This window comes from Lycorma delicatula, chromosome 1, assembly GCF_047948215.1.
Source record: "Lycorma delicatula isolate Av1 chromosome 1, ASM4794821v1, whole genome shotgun sequence".
In the NCBI taxonomy this organism is placed as follows: domain Eukaryota; kingdom Metazoa; phylum Arthropoda; class Insecta; order Hemiptera; family Fulgoridae; genus Lycorma; species Lycorma delicatula.
Genome location: NC_134455.1, coordinates 281,975,801 through 281,991,999, shown reverse-complemented (window position 1 = coordinate 281,991,999; position 16,199 = coordinate 281,975,801). Strand labels below are relative to the sequence as shown.

The 16,199-nt window shown below is 32.8% G+C and overlaps 1 protein-coding gene across 4 annotated transcripts in view; it reads left to right on the top strand.

The window, feature by feature from the left end:
• LOC142332259 (potassium voltage-gated channel protein Shaw-like) overlaps positions 1-16,199 on the top strand; it is a 515,827-nt gene that overhangs the window by 378,853 nt on the left and 120,775 nt on the right. For all 4 annotated transcript variants that reach the window (XM_075378581.1, XM_075378596.1, XM_075378604.1 and 1 more), the window contains exon 3: positions 12,742-12,979. In XM_075378581.1, coding sequence (XP_075234696.1) covers positions 12,771-12,979 — 209 coding nt within the window. In that variant the 5' untranslated portion in view covers positions 12,742-12,770. The remainder of the gene's footprint in view (positions 1-12,741; positions 12,980-16,199) is intronic.

Here is a 16,199-nt window from a genome sequence, read left to right as displayed (position 1 = left end):
TAATAGGACAATTGCCTGCTCCTCTCATCTTTTTAGGTAATTTCAATGTTCAAAACCTCCTTTGAGTGACTGAGCGTTTGGATGCCGGAGGTAGATCAGGTGAAGGCTTTCAAGAAATTCAGCTCTATTATTACTAAGTACTGGCACAGGAATCTTCTTTAACGGCAGGAATTGTCCTTCATTCTGCATTGATTTAGCTTTTGCCAACGGCACCATACCGCATATATTAGATTGGAAAGTGCTGAAGATTTACTTGAAAGTGATCACTTTCCAACGTGATACCATTGCACCCATCAAGTTGTGTCCGATTCATTAGAGATGGGTTTTTGGTAAAGTTAACTGGAATAGATTCACTACGGCTGTAGGTATTCAAAACATAAATAGAGACATCAATAGCGATAATGAGCATGCAACAAATGTCATCGCAGCCGCAGCACCAAGGCACGTTACTCAAACTTCAGGAATGATGCAACGACCGCCTGCTCATTGATGGTCCGATGCTGTGCGTGAAGCTATCAAGAAGAATAAAACAACTTGAACACTTTTAAGAAAAGCACAACGCATGAAAATTTAATTAAATTTTTAATAAATACACGGCTAATTCCCAATGAATAATTTTAATTGAAAAAGAATCACCTGGCAAAGGTATATCTCCTAGATAACAGGATAGATTATTTTGACAGAGGTATGAAATAAAGTAAAAACATTATCTGGTAGATCATCTTATTAAGAAAGAAGAATAGCTTCTTGACTATTCTTTGGACATAGCTGAAAAGTTTGAGAATCGTTATGAAGATGTCAGTGCGACGAAAAATTATACCGATTATTTTACAAAGAAAAAGCTGCAACTGAAAGTTATAGTCTCATTTTCAAAATTAATTGTATTTTAATGAAGATTTTTTTGAAGAAGAATTCAATTACAGGTCTGAGTAAAATAGCGAACACCATTGCTGTTCAGACAACAACCGGTACGAAATGATCAGAATGCTAGATTTCACTGTAAGGGAGACTATATTAGAGTTTGTAACAAAGTTTGTATTTCTGGTTTATCTACGATTGTGTAAAAAAGAGATTATGTAGCTCCTATTCTAACAAAGGGAAAAATTCCTTGGGTACACGGAGCTACCTTCTCATCTAGCTTACTTGTGCATTAGGAAATATTTTAGAGGGTATGGTAAATTATCGACTCATTGGGTACTTGAAAACGAAGAATGGATTGGACTTTATGAGACGGTGTTTGTCGAAAGTTTCATTCTATTACAGACCAAATGATTTGTATTGAAAACACAGTATTAGTTTCTTGTCTAATAAATACTGCGTTACAGTTTTATTTAATGTAGAAAAAGGTTTTGATGTGATACGGCATCATAAAACAGTTGCAAGATTGGGGAAGAAGGGAAAGAGTTCCAAGTATCATTAAATGTTATTTGATTAATTGGAGGAAAGACTCTCTTGCTTCAGAAATGTGAACTAATATTTGTTGCTCAGAAAGTTGGATAATGGTGTACCTTTAGGATCGCCGCTTAGCGAAACCTTGTTCACAATCGTGCCGAACAAGCTTATTACCGTTATACTATTTGACATTAGGAGAAGTTTATGTAGATAATCTTGCAATTATCTATGTCAGCAATCAAACTGCAGTGGTTAAATACAAGCTACAAACGTCTATTAACAACCTCGTCGAATAGGGTAGCAACCGTGAATGGATTCCGGTTCTCAACTAAGAAAACGTGTGTAAATTTCAATAGAAAAAGATCGGCTCGCAGTTATTTGGGTAGTTTTGACAGTGGGTAGAAATGTTATTTAATACAAAGAAGAACAATTTTATTAATAAGTTACGCGGCTTATGTCTTGACTTTCCCTAAATATTTAAACTTCGTTTTCTATTATAGATGGTTTCGCTGAACAGTGACGGAAATACTCACATTTTCCATTCTTGTTGGATAAAGAAAATGGAACATCTGTGAAAACCATGGTACTGATTTACCAGAAGCCAAAAGAAGTTTCCAGAAGAGAAGCCTCACCGTGGTTAATGTCAACAGTAGAGGTACGCATCGACTTAAAAATAAGATAGAACCGGGAGTAACAGACATTTATATCCTAACTGCTTATCGACGATTGATATCCTAATATAAAATCTACACCCAATAATATACAATATTCACCGATGGGACGAAAACCAAAATTGACATCGGAAGCTCAATAGTCGTACATGATGAATCCCACTTTTGGAGATTATCTAAAAGTATCTTAAACCAGAGTTATACGTTATTCAGCAAGCCGTTCGCTTTGTTTTACATTACAGCGATGACAGAGTGCTTCTCTACTCTGATTCTTCAAGTACAATTACTGTATTAAGGAATAGGTTCACACATGATGCACTTGTTCAAGATGTCGTAACAGCAATTAAGAATCTCAAAGATAACAGGAAACAATGCTTCATTTGGACATATGGCCATACTGTTATTCTAAAGATGAAGCAGCTGATAGTGCAGCCAAACAAGCGGCAAGCAGCAAGGAGTTCGATATTATTTTAGTCACATTAGATGACATTAAAAACTATGTCATAAGAAAGGAATGGATAAGGAAATGCGGTATGATTACAACGCAGCGTAATTCCATTAATAATACGCAATTTTTTCAATAAAACAAAATCTTTGTGACGCGTCGAGAATAAATTTGCATTACAATACTTTGAGTTATTAGACTCACTTCGTCTTACATGTTTGCAGGAGAACAGAGACATATATGTGGAAGTTGTGACTAACACCTCACAGTGAAACATATAACAGAAGAGTGCTTGTTATAAAGAGAACTGGGTATGAGACTAAAATTAACAGAAAATTTGGCGATCGATTTATCTTATAATGATAAAAGAGAGCAGAAAATTATCAAGTTTTTAAGAAAACGTGGTCTGTTAGAGCGACTATAGTTTTGACATGTCACACGTTTTATGTTAGGATGACTATTTAGTGTTGCTTTTGATGAATTGCTTAAGATACGATGTCGATGGGACGCCCTTATTCAACAACGCTGCGGTAGATTTTAGAGAAAGGGTGGACTGTATATGTTCATATTGATTACTGAAAGATTGTTTAATTGTACGCCGTCTTGGCGGTCTAAAAGAATTTTGTAACATAACATTTGTAACTTATAACTTAACTTTAAAGATAGCAAACATAAGCTAAATAGACTTAAAATAATGTTCATTCGAACAAGAATTGCGAGAGTCCATCCGAACACGACTGGCTTAGGAGACGCTACACACAGTGCTCGAGGTAGCAGCTTGTGACGTTGATTGGCGTGATGGTCTGGTGACCATAATTTGCTGTGGCAACCCTAGCCATCGCTAGGTTTCAGCACCCGACGGCTGGAGAGGGTGAAAACGTAACAGCTTATGGTAAATTTCTTTAAGGATGAGTTTTTAAAAACTGCGGGCTCTTTACACCCGCTTTTGATAGTTTTTACAATATTTCTTTAGGAATGGATTGTATGATTTACGTGGCAAGAGCTTATCATCTTATGTTCTTCTGGAGTTCTATTGTTTTATGACAAGTCTGTTTTCCAGATAACCTGCTTGAGAAAGCTAGCCTTTTGACTTATTCGTTTATTTTAATGAGATTAGGAAAGTTTTATCTTGAGACAAGGAGTAATGACTGCTGTACTCGATGCCCACTATATGAAAAAAATGTGTTCTTTATTTCTTGAGTGGTACAAGACCAAAATAGAATGTCTTTTTATATATTACACTTAATGAGAAGTAAAAGATGTACTGTACAATCAGCGGATAAAAAACATTCTTGCGCAGTTCTGCGCAAGATCGATTTTTTTTTTATTTAATTTGTTTCTTTTTGAAAAAGTATTGTAATCTCATTCTAATCTAAAACTTTACAAAAAAAGGGTTGATCCATAAAAAATAGTACTCGTCAAAAAAAAAACACTAATATAAAAAAAAACTTCAACTTGACTCGCTACCGTGACTTACTGCATAAGCGCATATGAAAGATACACCACTACGCAGTCAATATAACCTCACTTTTTTGGACCTTAGATTCAGTGTAATTCAAGAACGACTCAACAATCTTCATAAAATTTTCATATGCACAACTTCAGATAAACTACTACAGAATACCTAACTTTCAATAAAATTGATCAAAAAGGTTTGGTGATTATCGAGCCACGTAATTTTACCCATAGGCCTCTATGTATGTATGCATTTATATATATATAAGTAAAATTTGTGTGATATAAAATTTTTCAACATTACCAATTCCTGAATATGTAATTAAAGGTTTATCGTTATGACCTAAATTGTCGTTACCGCTAACATTAAATAATCACGAGCAAGACACAGTTACACACAAACCGTTGCCAACAAAAATTTTATTATAAATAGTGAAACCGCCATTAGAAGTGTTAACAATGAGGAAGAAAACATAGAATACTTAGTAATATATGGCAATACAAATAAATAAAAGTAATACTAAGGCATGTAATAATAAAATCAAAACGAGAATATACAATAACAACATAGTAAATGCGGAAGCGGAAAAAATACTAAAAAATATCGTTGTAAATGCATCAAAAACAAAAACATTCATACAATAGCGATAAAATCATAATACTTAATGCTGGTAGCGAGGTCTCCAAAAGCATGACCTATTACGCGGCACCCGTTTGGGCGCATCAGGTGAAGATGAATAGAGAGCACATCTTCAAAATTTAAGGATGCTCTCTGAAGATATTTAGAACACAGTTCGCTAAACTATCTCAAGCCTCAGTAGCCGTTTGTGGCAGACATTCGGGGTTATGCTTAAGGGCGACCAAACGGCATGGTGGCGAGAGAAATGCCAAGCAAACCAAATACTTAATGCTGATAAAAGTAATAAAATAGTTTTTATGGACAATAAAGATTATTCAACAAAAATGAAAAATATGTTAAATAAAAAAAAAACACATACAGAGAAATAAAAAGGGATCCGATCAATAAATTACAGCTAGGAAATAATAAAATAACCAAATCGTTGTCTGCACATGGGTATATAACAAAAGAAAAAGCAAAACTAATAAGTATCAATAACGCGATACCGCCAATAATCTACGGTCCAATAAAATTACATAAAAATGATTATCCTCTAAGACCTATAGTAAACTGCATACAAATTCCGACGCACAAACTATCCAAATGTTTGGTAAAATATTACAAAAAATAATCGGTAAAAATAAATAGAACATCAAAGATTCTTGAGAATTCCACACATTTTTAATAAGCAAATAATATCCACACACCACAAATTAATTTCATTGGATGCAATTTCATTATATACCAGCATTCCGAAGAATTTAGTAATTGAAGCAATAGAAAGCGAATGGAGTGAAATTGAAAATATCACTAAATTAAAAAAACAGAATTTTTAGAATGTATAAATATTTGCATAGAAATATATATTTTAAATTTAAAAATAAATTATACGAACAATGCCGTGGTTTAGCGATGTGATCACCAATTTCAGCCTGCTTAGCAAACCTAAGTATGGAATATTTAGAAAATAAAGTATTACAGACATTAAATAGGTCTCATAAAAGATACGTAGATGACATTCAAGTATGTGCACATGAACAGGATATTGATTTAATATTAAAAGAATTTAACCTATTTAAAGAAACTATGCAATTTACAAAGGAAGTTGAAATTAACAAGTGTATAAACTTTTCAGATTTAACAATAACTCATTTTGAAAAGAAAATATCAACAAAATGGTATATAAAACCAACATCTTCAGGGAGATACCTAAGTTTCCTATCAACACAACCAATATAACGTAAATAATCAGAAGTCAAGAATCTTGCATAGTAATAAAATTTACAAATCTCGAAGATAGACCAGAATATATAAAACAACCAAACAATCTATTAATAAATAATAATTATCCAGAAAATATCATAAATATAATATTTAAAATTACATAAACATTATAATAATATTATTTAGGTAAACTTTATTATTAATAACATTATTATTAACATTAGTATTATTTATATAAACATTATAATAATATATCAGACAACCATCCTAATCAAAGTAATAAAGAGTGAGAATTATATTGCATTACCATCTGTTGCAGATCTGTCAGAAAAGATTAAATAATTGCTACAAAAGGATTTCACAATAGCCCATCAAAATTAAAACAATCTGAATAGTATGTTTTATAAATTAAAATCGCCGATAGAAAAAAATCAAAGCCAACGTAGTATACGGCATTTCGTGTAAAGATTGTAACGCGTTGTACAAACATCTCAATTTAATTCTATCCCATCAAGAGGAAAATAAACATAAATAAATTACATTTAAGTCAATATTATATATATATATATATATATATATATATATATATATATATATATATATATATGTATATGTATATATATGAGTAAACCCGATTTTAATTAAATGGTATTTTCGTGCTCCTCGTACCACTAAACTTAAAATGCATTTTTACCCCCCTCCTATGCGACCGAATGTAACTGTACTTTCTTCAAAAGGAAGTTAAAAGAGAACTCATCTTTTACATTTTAATTAAATATTTTTTACAACCTGTATCGTAAGCATTATGTAATTATTATTACTCTTCAGGATTAACAAAGAGTAAATAGCTAAATCGACTTAGGGTGCCTGAAGTAGCGCTGGCTAATAGTGCAGTGAAGATAGTAACGAAAAGCGGAGGACGTCGTAGGCTGCAAGAAGCGAGTGGCTTTGTCGTGCTCGTGGTATACATTTTGCGTTATTCTTTTGTAAAGTTTTTTTAAACAGCATTTTTCAATTTTTATTTTTATTTCTTATTTTATAAAAAGTATTTTTTATAGTCATTCCTCATTTGCACGATTTATAAACAGTATTATATCAATATTTGTTACCGACAGTTATTTTATACTATCTTCTCATTTATCCATATCTTAGCAATGTCTCAGCTAAGATATAACAACAAGCAAGATATAAAGTGGCTTTATAAAACAAATCAAATGCATAATAATGAACGCTTACAATAAAATATCAGAAGAAAATTCAGAAATATTACGTTATGAAATTCAATCTAGCGTAGTTTTTCTTTGTGGCGTGTCCGCCTATATAACATATAAATGCCTTTTATGTTACAATCACATAAAATAGAGAAAGTCGACAAATCTTGTAAACGAAGAAGAAGAAAATGAACATCGAAAATTTAAGACATACATTAAGCAATATTTTATATAATTTTTGTATACAGTATAAAATTTGTTGACATTAATAAATTATTGGCGGTTTTAAAAACGGAACAATCGGATGTACAGCAAAATTGTACGCACAAAAGTTTTCTAATAATTCTGATGATTATGGTTTTTGTATTGAAAATAATAGGAAGCTTTTTATAGAAAAACACGGTTCTCATTTTAAACGAGTAAATTATTTTTTTAAATATAAAAATGACAAACGGGAAAGAAATAGAATATTCTGCTTTCATTCAAGCGATACATTCACTCAGTTTAAGTAAATAGTTACGGTTGAACTGAAAACTCTGTTAATGGCTATGAAAACATCTAATCTAAAAAAATAAGACCTGATAATGGTTTACACTGACAGCGGTGAAGGAGAAATTCCGATTACTTTCTTGAATTTTAAAACATTAGATACTGAAAACTACGAAAAATTACTGGACATAAATTTAATAAAAATACTTTTACCTCGTTCAGAAAACAAAAACTGCTAGAATGGTTACAAGGTAGAAAATGTCTTGTACTTAGTAGATATACTAAAAGCTGAACTATACAAATTAGAGCTATCAAATAATCCTCTCTATGACGAATATTAATTCGATTAAATATTGGAGGTTTATGGTCGTGACAAATTAAGATAATACTGTACCGACCCTAAACTCAACCGATTGAACTAATTTGGGTGAAAATTAAAAAAAAAATCGGGTTAGAGAAAACCACTATGATATACTTGAAGGGTCGTCTAGCCGCAACTCGTCATCCGCGGGTTGTCATGGACGGTCTTCCAATTAGGCATGTTACCGTTCAAAAGTATCCGGCTGTTATCCTTGATGAGAAGCTTCAATTCATGGGGCACCTCCAGTTTGTAGCGAAGATACCCATCGATGCCTTCTTCAGCGTCCGTAGAATCTTCCATCCCGATTGGGGGTTGAATTATCGTACCATGCGTATTCTTTACAAAAGTGTCTGTGATGCCATAATGTTGAATGCTGCGCGTATGGGTTCATCGTTTGCAATTCCAATGCTATAGGGACATCCTTTTGCAAGCCCAGCTCTTCTACTGTTAGCTGTTGGTGGCTACAGAACTGTCTCGAGAGAGGCAGTCACTGTGATCGCCAGCATGAAACCCATAGACATTTTAGCTACAGAACCTATCAAGCGTTACATTTCAAAGAAGAGAGGCCTTCTTATTTAAGGGCGTATGCGAGAAATAAGACCAAGGTTTTGACTCTTGGCAAACTAGGTGGAACGATTCTTCTACTGGTCGATACACGCATGGTATTTTTCCAAATGTTAAGGAGTTGTGAGCAATTAGTTGGGTTTCCCCCAATCGGCATATAGGTCAATTCCTTTCGGGACATGGTGCCTTTAGGGATAGTTTGGCTAGGTTTGTTTTGGTTGACTCCGGCTTTTGTCAGGATTGTAGGGTCGATGATACTGTGGACCATGTCCTGTATGTCTCTCCACGGTACGATGATGAACTTACCAGAGTTGTTAGGAACTTGAGAGAGTGTTTACTCTCTCAAGTTCCCTAACAAGTGTCTTCTCTCTCAAGTTCCTTCTTTGATTTGCGAGTCAACTGAAGGACTCGCAGAGATTGGACAATTTCGACTGGCTTTCTCCGTTTCCTCGCCATGCGCAGGACGGCCGAGAGGATTTAGTAGAATAGGATCCCGGGTAGCTAGGGACGGCCTGGACAGTTGTTTAGCCGAAGGTAGGCGTATTGGTGGCGAGCCACGGTAAATTAGAATTATGGTGATTATTAAATTGTACAAGCTGTCGGTGGTAGGGCGACTACACTGCCGAGGGCATGGGTTACCGTGCAGCCGTGAGGTGTAGCGGCATTTTGACGACGGCAGACTAGGATGAGCACACGACACTTTCGGTGGGAAGGCGGCTGCACTGCCGAGGACGTGGATCCCATGCAGCCGTGAGGAGTAGCGGCATCTCGACGATTGTTAAAGAAAGTGAATGTCTTGCGATGGAACTGAGTGGGAATAGGAGATCTGTCCGCCTCTCCCTTGTAGACCACTCCTGAGTCCATAATTTAGCCTAAGGCTGGGGTATGAACCAAAGTTGTTTTCAGTAAGGTAATTAGGACTAAATTTCGTTGTTGCGAACAACATTTTTAGGTGGTATGATGTGTTTAAATTTGCCTCGAATTTCGAGATATTCACAGAAATTGGCTCAATAAAGCAGAACTAGGCGCGGGGTTCGTGTTTCCACGAACTCGGTTAGCTAGTTCAGAGGGAAACGAAGTTGGACGTTCAAGATGTCCGGACAAGGCTTACAGCGAAGGCAAAAGCTGAGTCAATAAATCACCGGTGCAAATGTCTACCGAGGCATTTACATCGGTGGCATCCCAATGAGGCCAGGCTTATTACTACGAGATGTAAAAAGTCAGATGGCGATAGACGACTCCCATTAAAGCCCATCAGGGTTAGGAACAGCGGGGTAGGGGGGGGGGTGGCGACCGGAACGTCACTAGGCAGATGTCTTCCCTACTGGGTTGGGATGTCATGGTAGTCTCTACTTTTCGAACTGGATTTCCAAGTTAGAATGCGTTCGGAATAAAACCGATTTCTCCTCCAGAATGAACTACTATTAAACGGTCACCATTATTAATCGGCACATGAAGTCCCTCAACAATACCATCAGACCACGACTTTGTCGAACAATGCAAACTTGAAACTTACGTTTCGTTCAAATAAACAATTGTAGCATTGCTTTGTCTGCACTTAGCCATTGCTTGCAAATATTCAATTCTCTTCCACCCGATATCGGGTTTCTCAATTAAAAGATTTGTTTTCTTTTCAGTTTTACGCCATTTGAAACCTAACTCTTTTAAATAACAGCTGAACTTGATTCACTGCCAATAAAATCAATAGATGACGCAAGTTATTTTCTTTTTTTTAATATAATATATAATTATATATTGTAATAATATAATAATACAGTATATAATATAATAACAAAAAAATAATATATTATTAAAAAATTTACGAAAAACAATGAGTAAAATTAACCGTTTTTGTGCGGTCATAAAATAATATGACCGAACAAAAAGGCTCTCCGAATACCTTCACTGAACACGACACAAACTGGACTAAAGGTTATTTCTTTATACTCACATTGTGCACTACAAATGAGGGATCTAAATATAATCGTGAGGAAAGACATCATTTCTAACTGCATGTATAAATTTTATAGGCCTGTACATAATACCAATCACAGCATTAGTCATTGGTTAAGGAATTGTTATTGTTTATAAGATTTAGTCATTAAGCATTTTTATACATGTAATCAACTCAAGTAGAAAAAATTGAACACACAGCAGCATAAATGCATTGTTTGGGTGCCCGTATTATTGTAGGTCGAAAAATGAAATACACATAATAATTACGCGCATAAATAATGTTTCGGAAAACAATAATATAATGAAAATGTCAGCACGTGACGTTAAAAGCTCGTAGATTCGCTGAGCAAACTGTAACTACTTAATGGTATGGGGGTGTTCCTCTTTTTAGTCAAAAGGTTTTCTCCATTTTCTCGTTTGAATTACATTTTAGCAAACAATGAGGTACAAAATTACAAAATTTAATCTTCATGTTTTTAAATTATTTGACATTTAACATTACTTCGGTTATTGAGCATTAAGTTTCTAATATAGAGGAATTTGAAAAGATTAAATTCCTGAAACTAATGGATATAAGTATAAAAGTCTAAGCCGTATTCAGTAAGTACAACAGGTTCAACATTATAACTTTATCATGCCGATTTACCTGTGATTATACTTTACTTAAGAGAGTATTTATTTAGATAAATATATTTAAATTATTCTGATACATCTCTGAAATATTTTTAACCATATCGGATAATTATTTAATTATTGTTTAGATTTATAAACATAATAATAATTTTATAACTGTGTTTAAAATTCCAGGAATAATTTAGTAAATCTTAATGACTCAATGATAATATTAATTTTTTTTTTTTTTGTCTTCAGTCATTTGAATGGTTTAATGCAGCTCTCCAAGATTCCCTATCTAGTGCTAGTCGTTTCATTTCAGTATACCCTCTACATCCTACATCCCTAACAATTTGTTTTACATATTCCAAACGTGGCCTGCCTATACAATTTTTTCCTTCTACCTGTCCTTCCAATATTAAAGCGACTATTCCAGGATGCCTTAGTATGTGGCCTATAAGTCTGTCTCTTCTTTTAACTATATTTTTCCAAATGCTTCTTTCTTCATCTATTTGCCGTAATACCTCTTCATTTGTCACTTTATCCACCCATCTGATTTTTAACATTCTCCTATAGCACCACATTTCAAAAGCTTCTAATCTTTTCTTCTCAGATACTCCGACTGTCCAAGTTTCACTTCCATATAAAGCGACACTCCAAACATATACTTTCAAAAATCTTTTCCTGACATTTAAATTAATTTTTGATGTAAACAAATTATATTTCTTACTGAAGGCTCGTTTCGCTTGTGCTATTCGGCATTTTATATCGCTCCTGCTTCGTCCATCTTTAGTAATTCTACTTCCCAAATAATAAAATTCTTCTACTTCCATAATCTTTTCTCCTCCTATTTTCACATTCAGTGGTTCATCTTTGTTATTTCTACTACATTTCATTACTTTTGTTTTGTTCTTGTTTATTTTCATGCGATAGTTCTTGCGTAGGACTTCATCTATGCCGTTTATTGTTTCTTCTAAATCCTTTTTACTCTCGGCTAGAATTACTACATCATCAGCAAATCGTAGCATCTTTATCTTTTCACCCAATATTAATAATAAGGAAATTTACTCTAACCTCATAAAAATAAATCAGTCGTTTCAAGATCTAATCCTATAATATTTCTAGAAGGCAGTCCCAGTAAAAAAAGTTTCATTCTAAAGATTACACCGCTTGTAATGATCCTCGACAATCATTACAAATAATATAATAATAATCGTTATGTACCTGATAGCTGTAGTTAAACATTTTGTTATGGCTAAACAAAAATTGAAAAGTAATCGACAGCAGTTTTACGAGAGTAATTTGGTAAACAACAATTTCTTTTTCTTCTAAAAAATGCAAAAGCTAACTGGATGATGATTGAGATGAATTTAAATATCTGTATAAAATGTTAATTTTACTTACTCGCTTAATTTTTTTTTTTTTTTTAATATTGGGATTGTTTTAAACAACGATTATACTTTAATTATTCAATTACTAAATAAAGTAAATTGACTTTCTTCAAATTGTAAAATTCAAATGGAGAAAAATTCAAATGTACCAGTATCATTACTTTGTCTAAAAAGTAAAAACACTGCCGTAATTAATTTACAGAAAAATATATTGTTAATGGTTGACAGAATAGATATAAAAAATGATATATCAGGCTATTGAAAAAGAATAAATAAAATATATGTTTGATTTTATTTTCAAAAAAATATTATTTTTATTTCCCGAAACTGAAAAAATTACTATATTTTCAGGGAGTGTTAGCTGATGGTGAAAAAGCACCATGAATCTCATCAATATGGACGCGGAGAACCGCGTGGTGCTCAACGTTGGCGGTATTCGACATGAAACGTATAAAGCAACGCTGAAGAAAATTCCAGCTACACGACTGTCAAGACTGACAGAAGCGCTAGCAAACTACGATCCGATCCTCAATGAATATTTTTTTGATAGACATCCAGGAGTCTTTGCTCAGGTCCTCAATTACTACAGGTATATGCAATTAATTTCATTTTTTGTAAAGTTTTTGTTGTGTAGGTGTTCTCTTATTCATTCTGCATGTGTGTACACAAGCTAATATAAAGTGTATACAGACATATTCGTTTAAAATCGTCAGTATTTATATCCATAAATACGAGTATTTAGACAACGTGATTATATCAATATCCAATTAAAAGTGATTAAAATTAAATGCAATTAAAAGTGATCTGGAGTTCTCGGGTTTGAATCCCGGCTAGATATGGCATTTTCACTCGCTACTTGTCATTCGTCTCATCTTCTGAAGCAATACTCATCAGTGGTTCTGGAGAAAAAAAAGAAAAGAAATTAAAAGTGATTAATTTAATTTTAATATTTTGGTTAAATATTAAACCGATGTAAATATTGGTAACCAATATTAATATTTATTTGTAAATATTTTAGTATATTGGTTCAATATTTCGGTTTGCAGCACCCGGAAAATTGCATAGGATTTTTTGTAATAACTGACATTGTGTATGTACACATTTGTTATTTTAGTAATATTAATATTCTTTTTTTGCACTAGCAAAAGCCTAATGCACTAACAGAGGACTTGTCTGATACTGGTTTTTGCTGATACTGAAAATATCTTGCAGATTCTACTCTGTAGTATACGAGTATTTCTGACTTAATGATAAATACATTTCATATGTTATCAGAAAGATGTGAGAAATCTGCTAATTATCTGGCATTTAATGAAATTACGTAAACACATCGTAATATAATTATCCTTTTTCATATAAGTAAAAAAAAACCGAGAAAATAATATTGTTGTTTTTCAATAACGATTATATTATAAATTTTTTAATAATAAAGTTCTTGTTCTTTCGAAAACAAATAGTTTGCGAACAGGCCAGTATGTTAAACTGCTGAAAATACCAAACAAAATACAAAAAAAAAAAAGTTAATAATTATATTAATAGAAACTGATTACTAAATTAAAAATCATCTATGAATAAAGTGTAATTATTTCATGAATAATGGTATTTATTTATTAAAGCGAGAATAAATGTCAAAATCTTTTTTTCGGCTAGGCAGAGGCTGAAGGAAATAAATCCATGTAAAGGAAAATTTGCTATTCCGCTACATCATTACTGTAAATTACTAATTCCAGTAAAAGTAAATTTAATCATAACTTTTTCATAAACGCTAATATTGAAATAACGTAACGAACTGAACCGAAAACACGTTTTTATATTTACGTACTCTAGAAGGTTAAGGTTACTTAAAATCAAAAAATAAAATGGACACTTAAAAGTTTTCTTTATTACAGTCACTTAATTCTATCTTGACTGTCACTTAAAATTTAGAATTTCACTCAAAAACTAGAATACAAGCTTGATACAAAACAGTTTACAAGCATCGTCCAATTTATTGACGCCTTTGTTGCCGCGCTTCAGCGGCTCGTTTAATTTCGTACCCGAACCGCAATAATTATAACGCGGAATATGCACCTCCAATTGAAAAAAATCCTTACCTTATTAACTACAGAACCGGTAAATGCCGCGTCCTTTTTTCGTATTCATCTTCTTCTTCTTCTTCTTCATATATATATATTAAGTTATTTTAATTCAAATATATTATTGGTATAAATGAACCAGGGTTAATGATTCTTTAATGTATCACTCATTCCATCTGCTCAGATTCGAGCCGATACAATATTTAACGACAAAAATTTCAGTGATAATAATTCTTTAATGAATGTCAGTTTTGGCCTCGCAGATTTTCGGGACCAAACTAGTTCGTATAAAGCAAAAAAAAAATACAATAAATTTATCGATCAAACGGATTATTTATGTTAAACCAGTTGAACCAAAATGTTAATAACGCAAAACTAATACATTATTCCATCGGCTGGGATTCCAGTCGATGACATATACATTACTTCTGATGAAGTATTTTTAATTTTGTCATTTCGTTTTTGTGAATCATTTCTGCGATAATCGATTTAATCTCTTTCATTTTATTTACTACATAGGTCGTGATGGTAGCTTTCATGAGATCTTTTGTAACGCGGCTATTTAACTCATCATCTATTTAGGTATCAACTTTTGTTTTAAACAACGCGATTGCATCTTTCATAAACTTTCCAGTTTCTTCAGCCAACTTCAGTAATAATTATGTGCTAACTAAAAAAACATTACATAACCACATCGTCAGGAAATTATGAGATTGAAGATATTGGTGAATATATACAGGCTGAAGTGAAAAAAAATTAAACACGCCATTTACATTAAAGCAAACATCAATACATTACAGACTGAAATTAAAAGCACAGTATGGATAGATTTTTCACATGAAGATTGTAGTATCGGCAGTCTAATGAGTTATGGATCGAGACTTCTCAAACCGAATCGAGCACACGTATCGAATCAACTGATAAATATCGCTCCTGTAAATGTAATACGTGTAAAATGTAACATTATTACAAGCAGTTATAAAATGGAAAGCGAAACAATATTTTGTATGCGTTTCCATTAATCGCCGATCGTGGTGATACAATCGACATACAGCCAAGTAATATTATATATTTACCTGTTGAGAATTAAATTAGCAATTTAGAGATTCAATTGACTGACGTAAACGACAATTTATTAAATTTACGCGGTGATCGAGTCAGTGTAATGTTGATAATTCAACCTATGTAAACTTTTGTAATTAAATTTTTATTTTTAATAGACAGATACAATATCCCTCTTACATTCGATACTGGTGATGATGATTATGACGTTTTAGGCTATTTTTAAACGATTATTAAACGTTTTAGGCTAAATTTAGTGAAGAAAGCATTAAAATTTTACAATATCTAGGTATTGAAATCGTAAACGGAAAATTAAAATCTAGCCGCAGCTAGAGCAATACATTATTGAAATTGAAAATTACTCTTTTCATATATAGGTCACAATCGCGTGATGAATTATTTAAGCATTGAAAAATAACTAGGTCATGATGATTCATTGACGTATAAACAATACCATTCACATAGTCCTTTTGTTAAAGAATTCGATAATAACGCAGCAATTATAATTCGCATAAATCAACCAGAACTATATACTGTTCCCGGTGATAATTGTTTGACTATTAGCGGAAAACCTGTAAAACTCGTAGATGCAGATAATAAAAAATCAACAACATCAGAGTTGATGAATTTTGCTGGTGCATTTCTATTTCAAGAGATTGCATATCGTTTAAA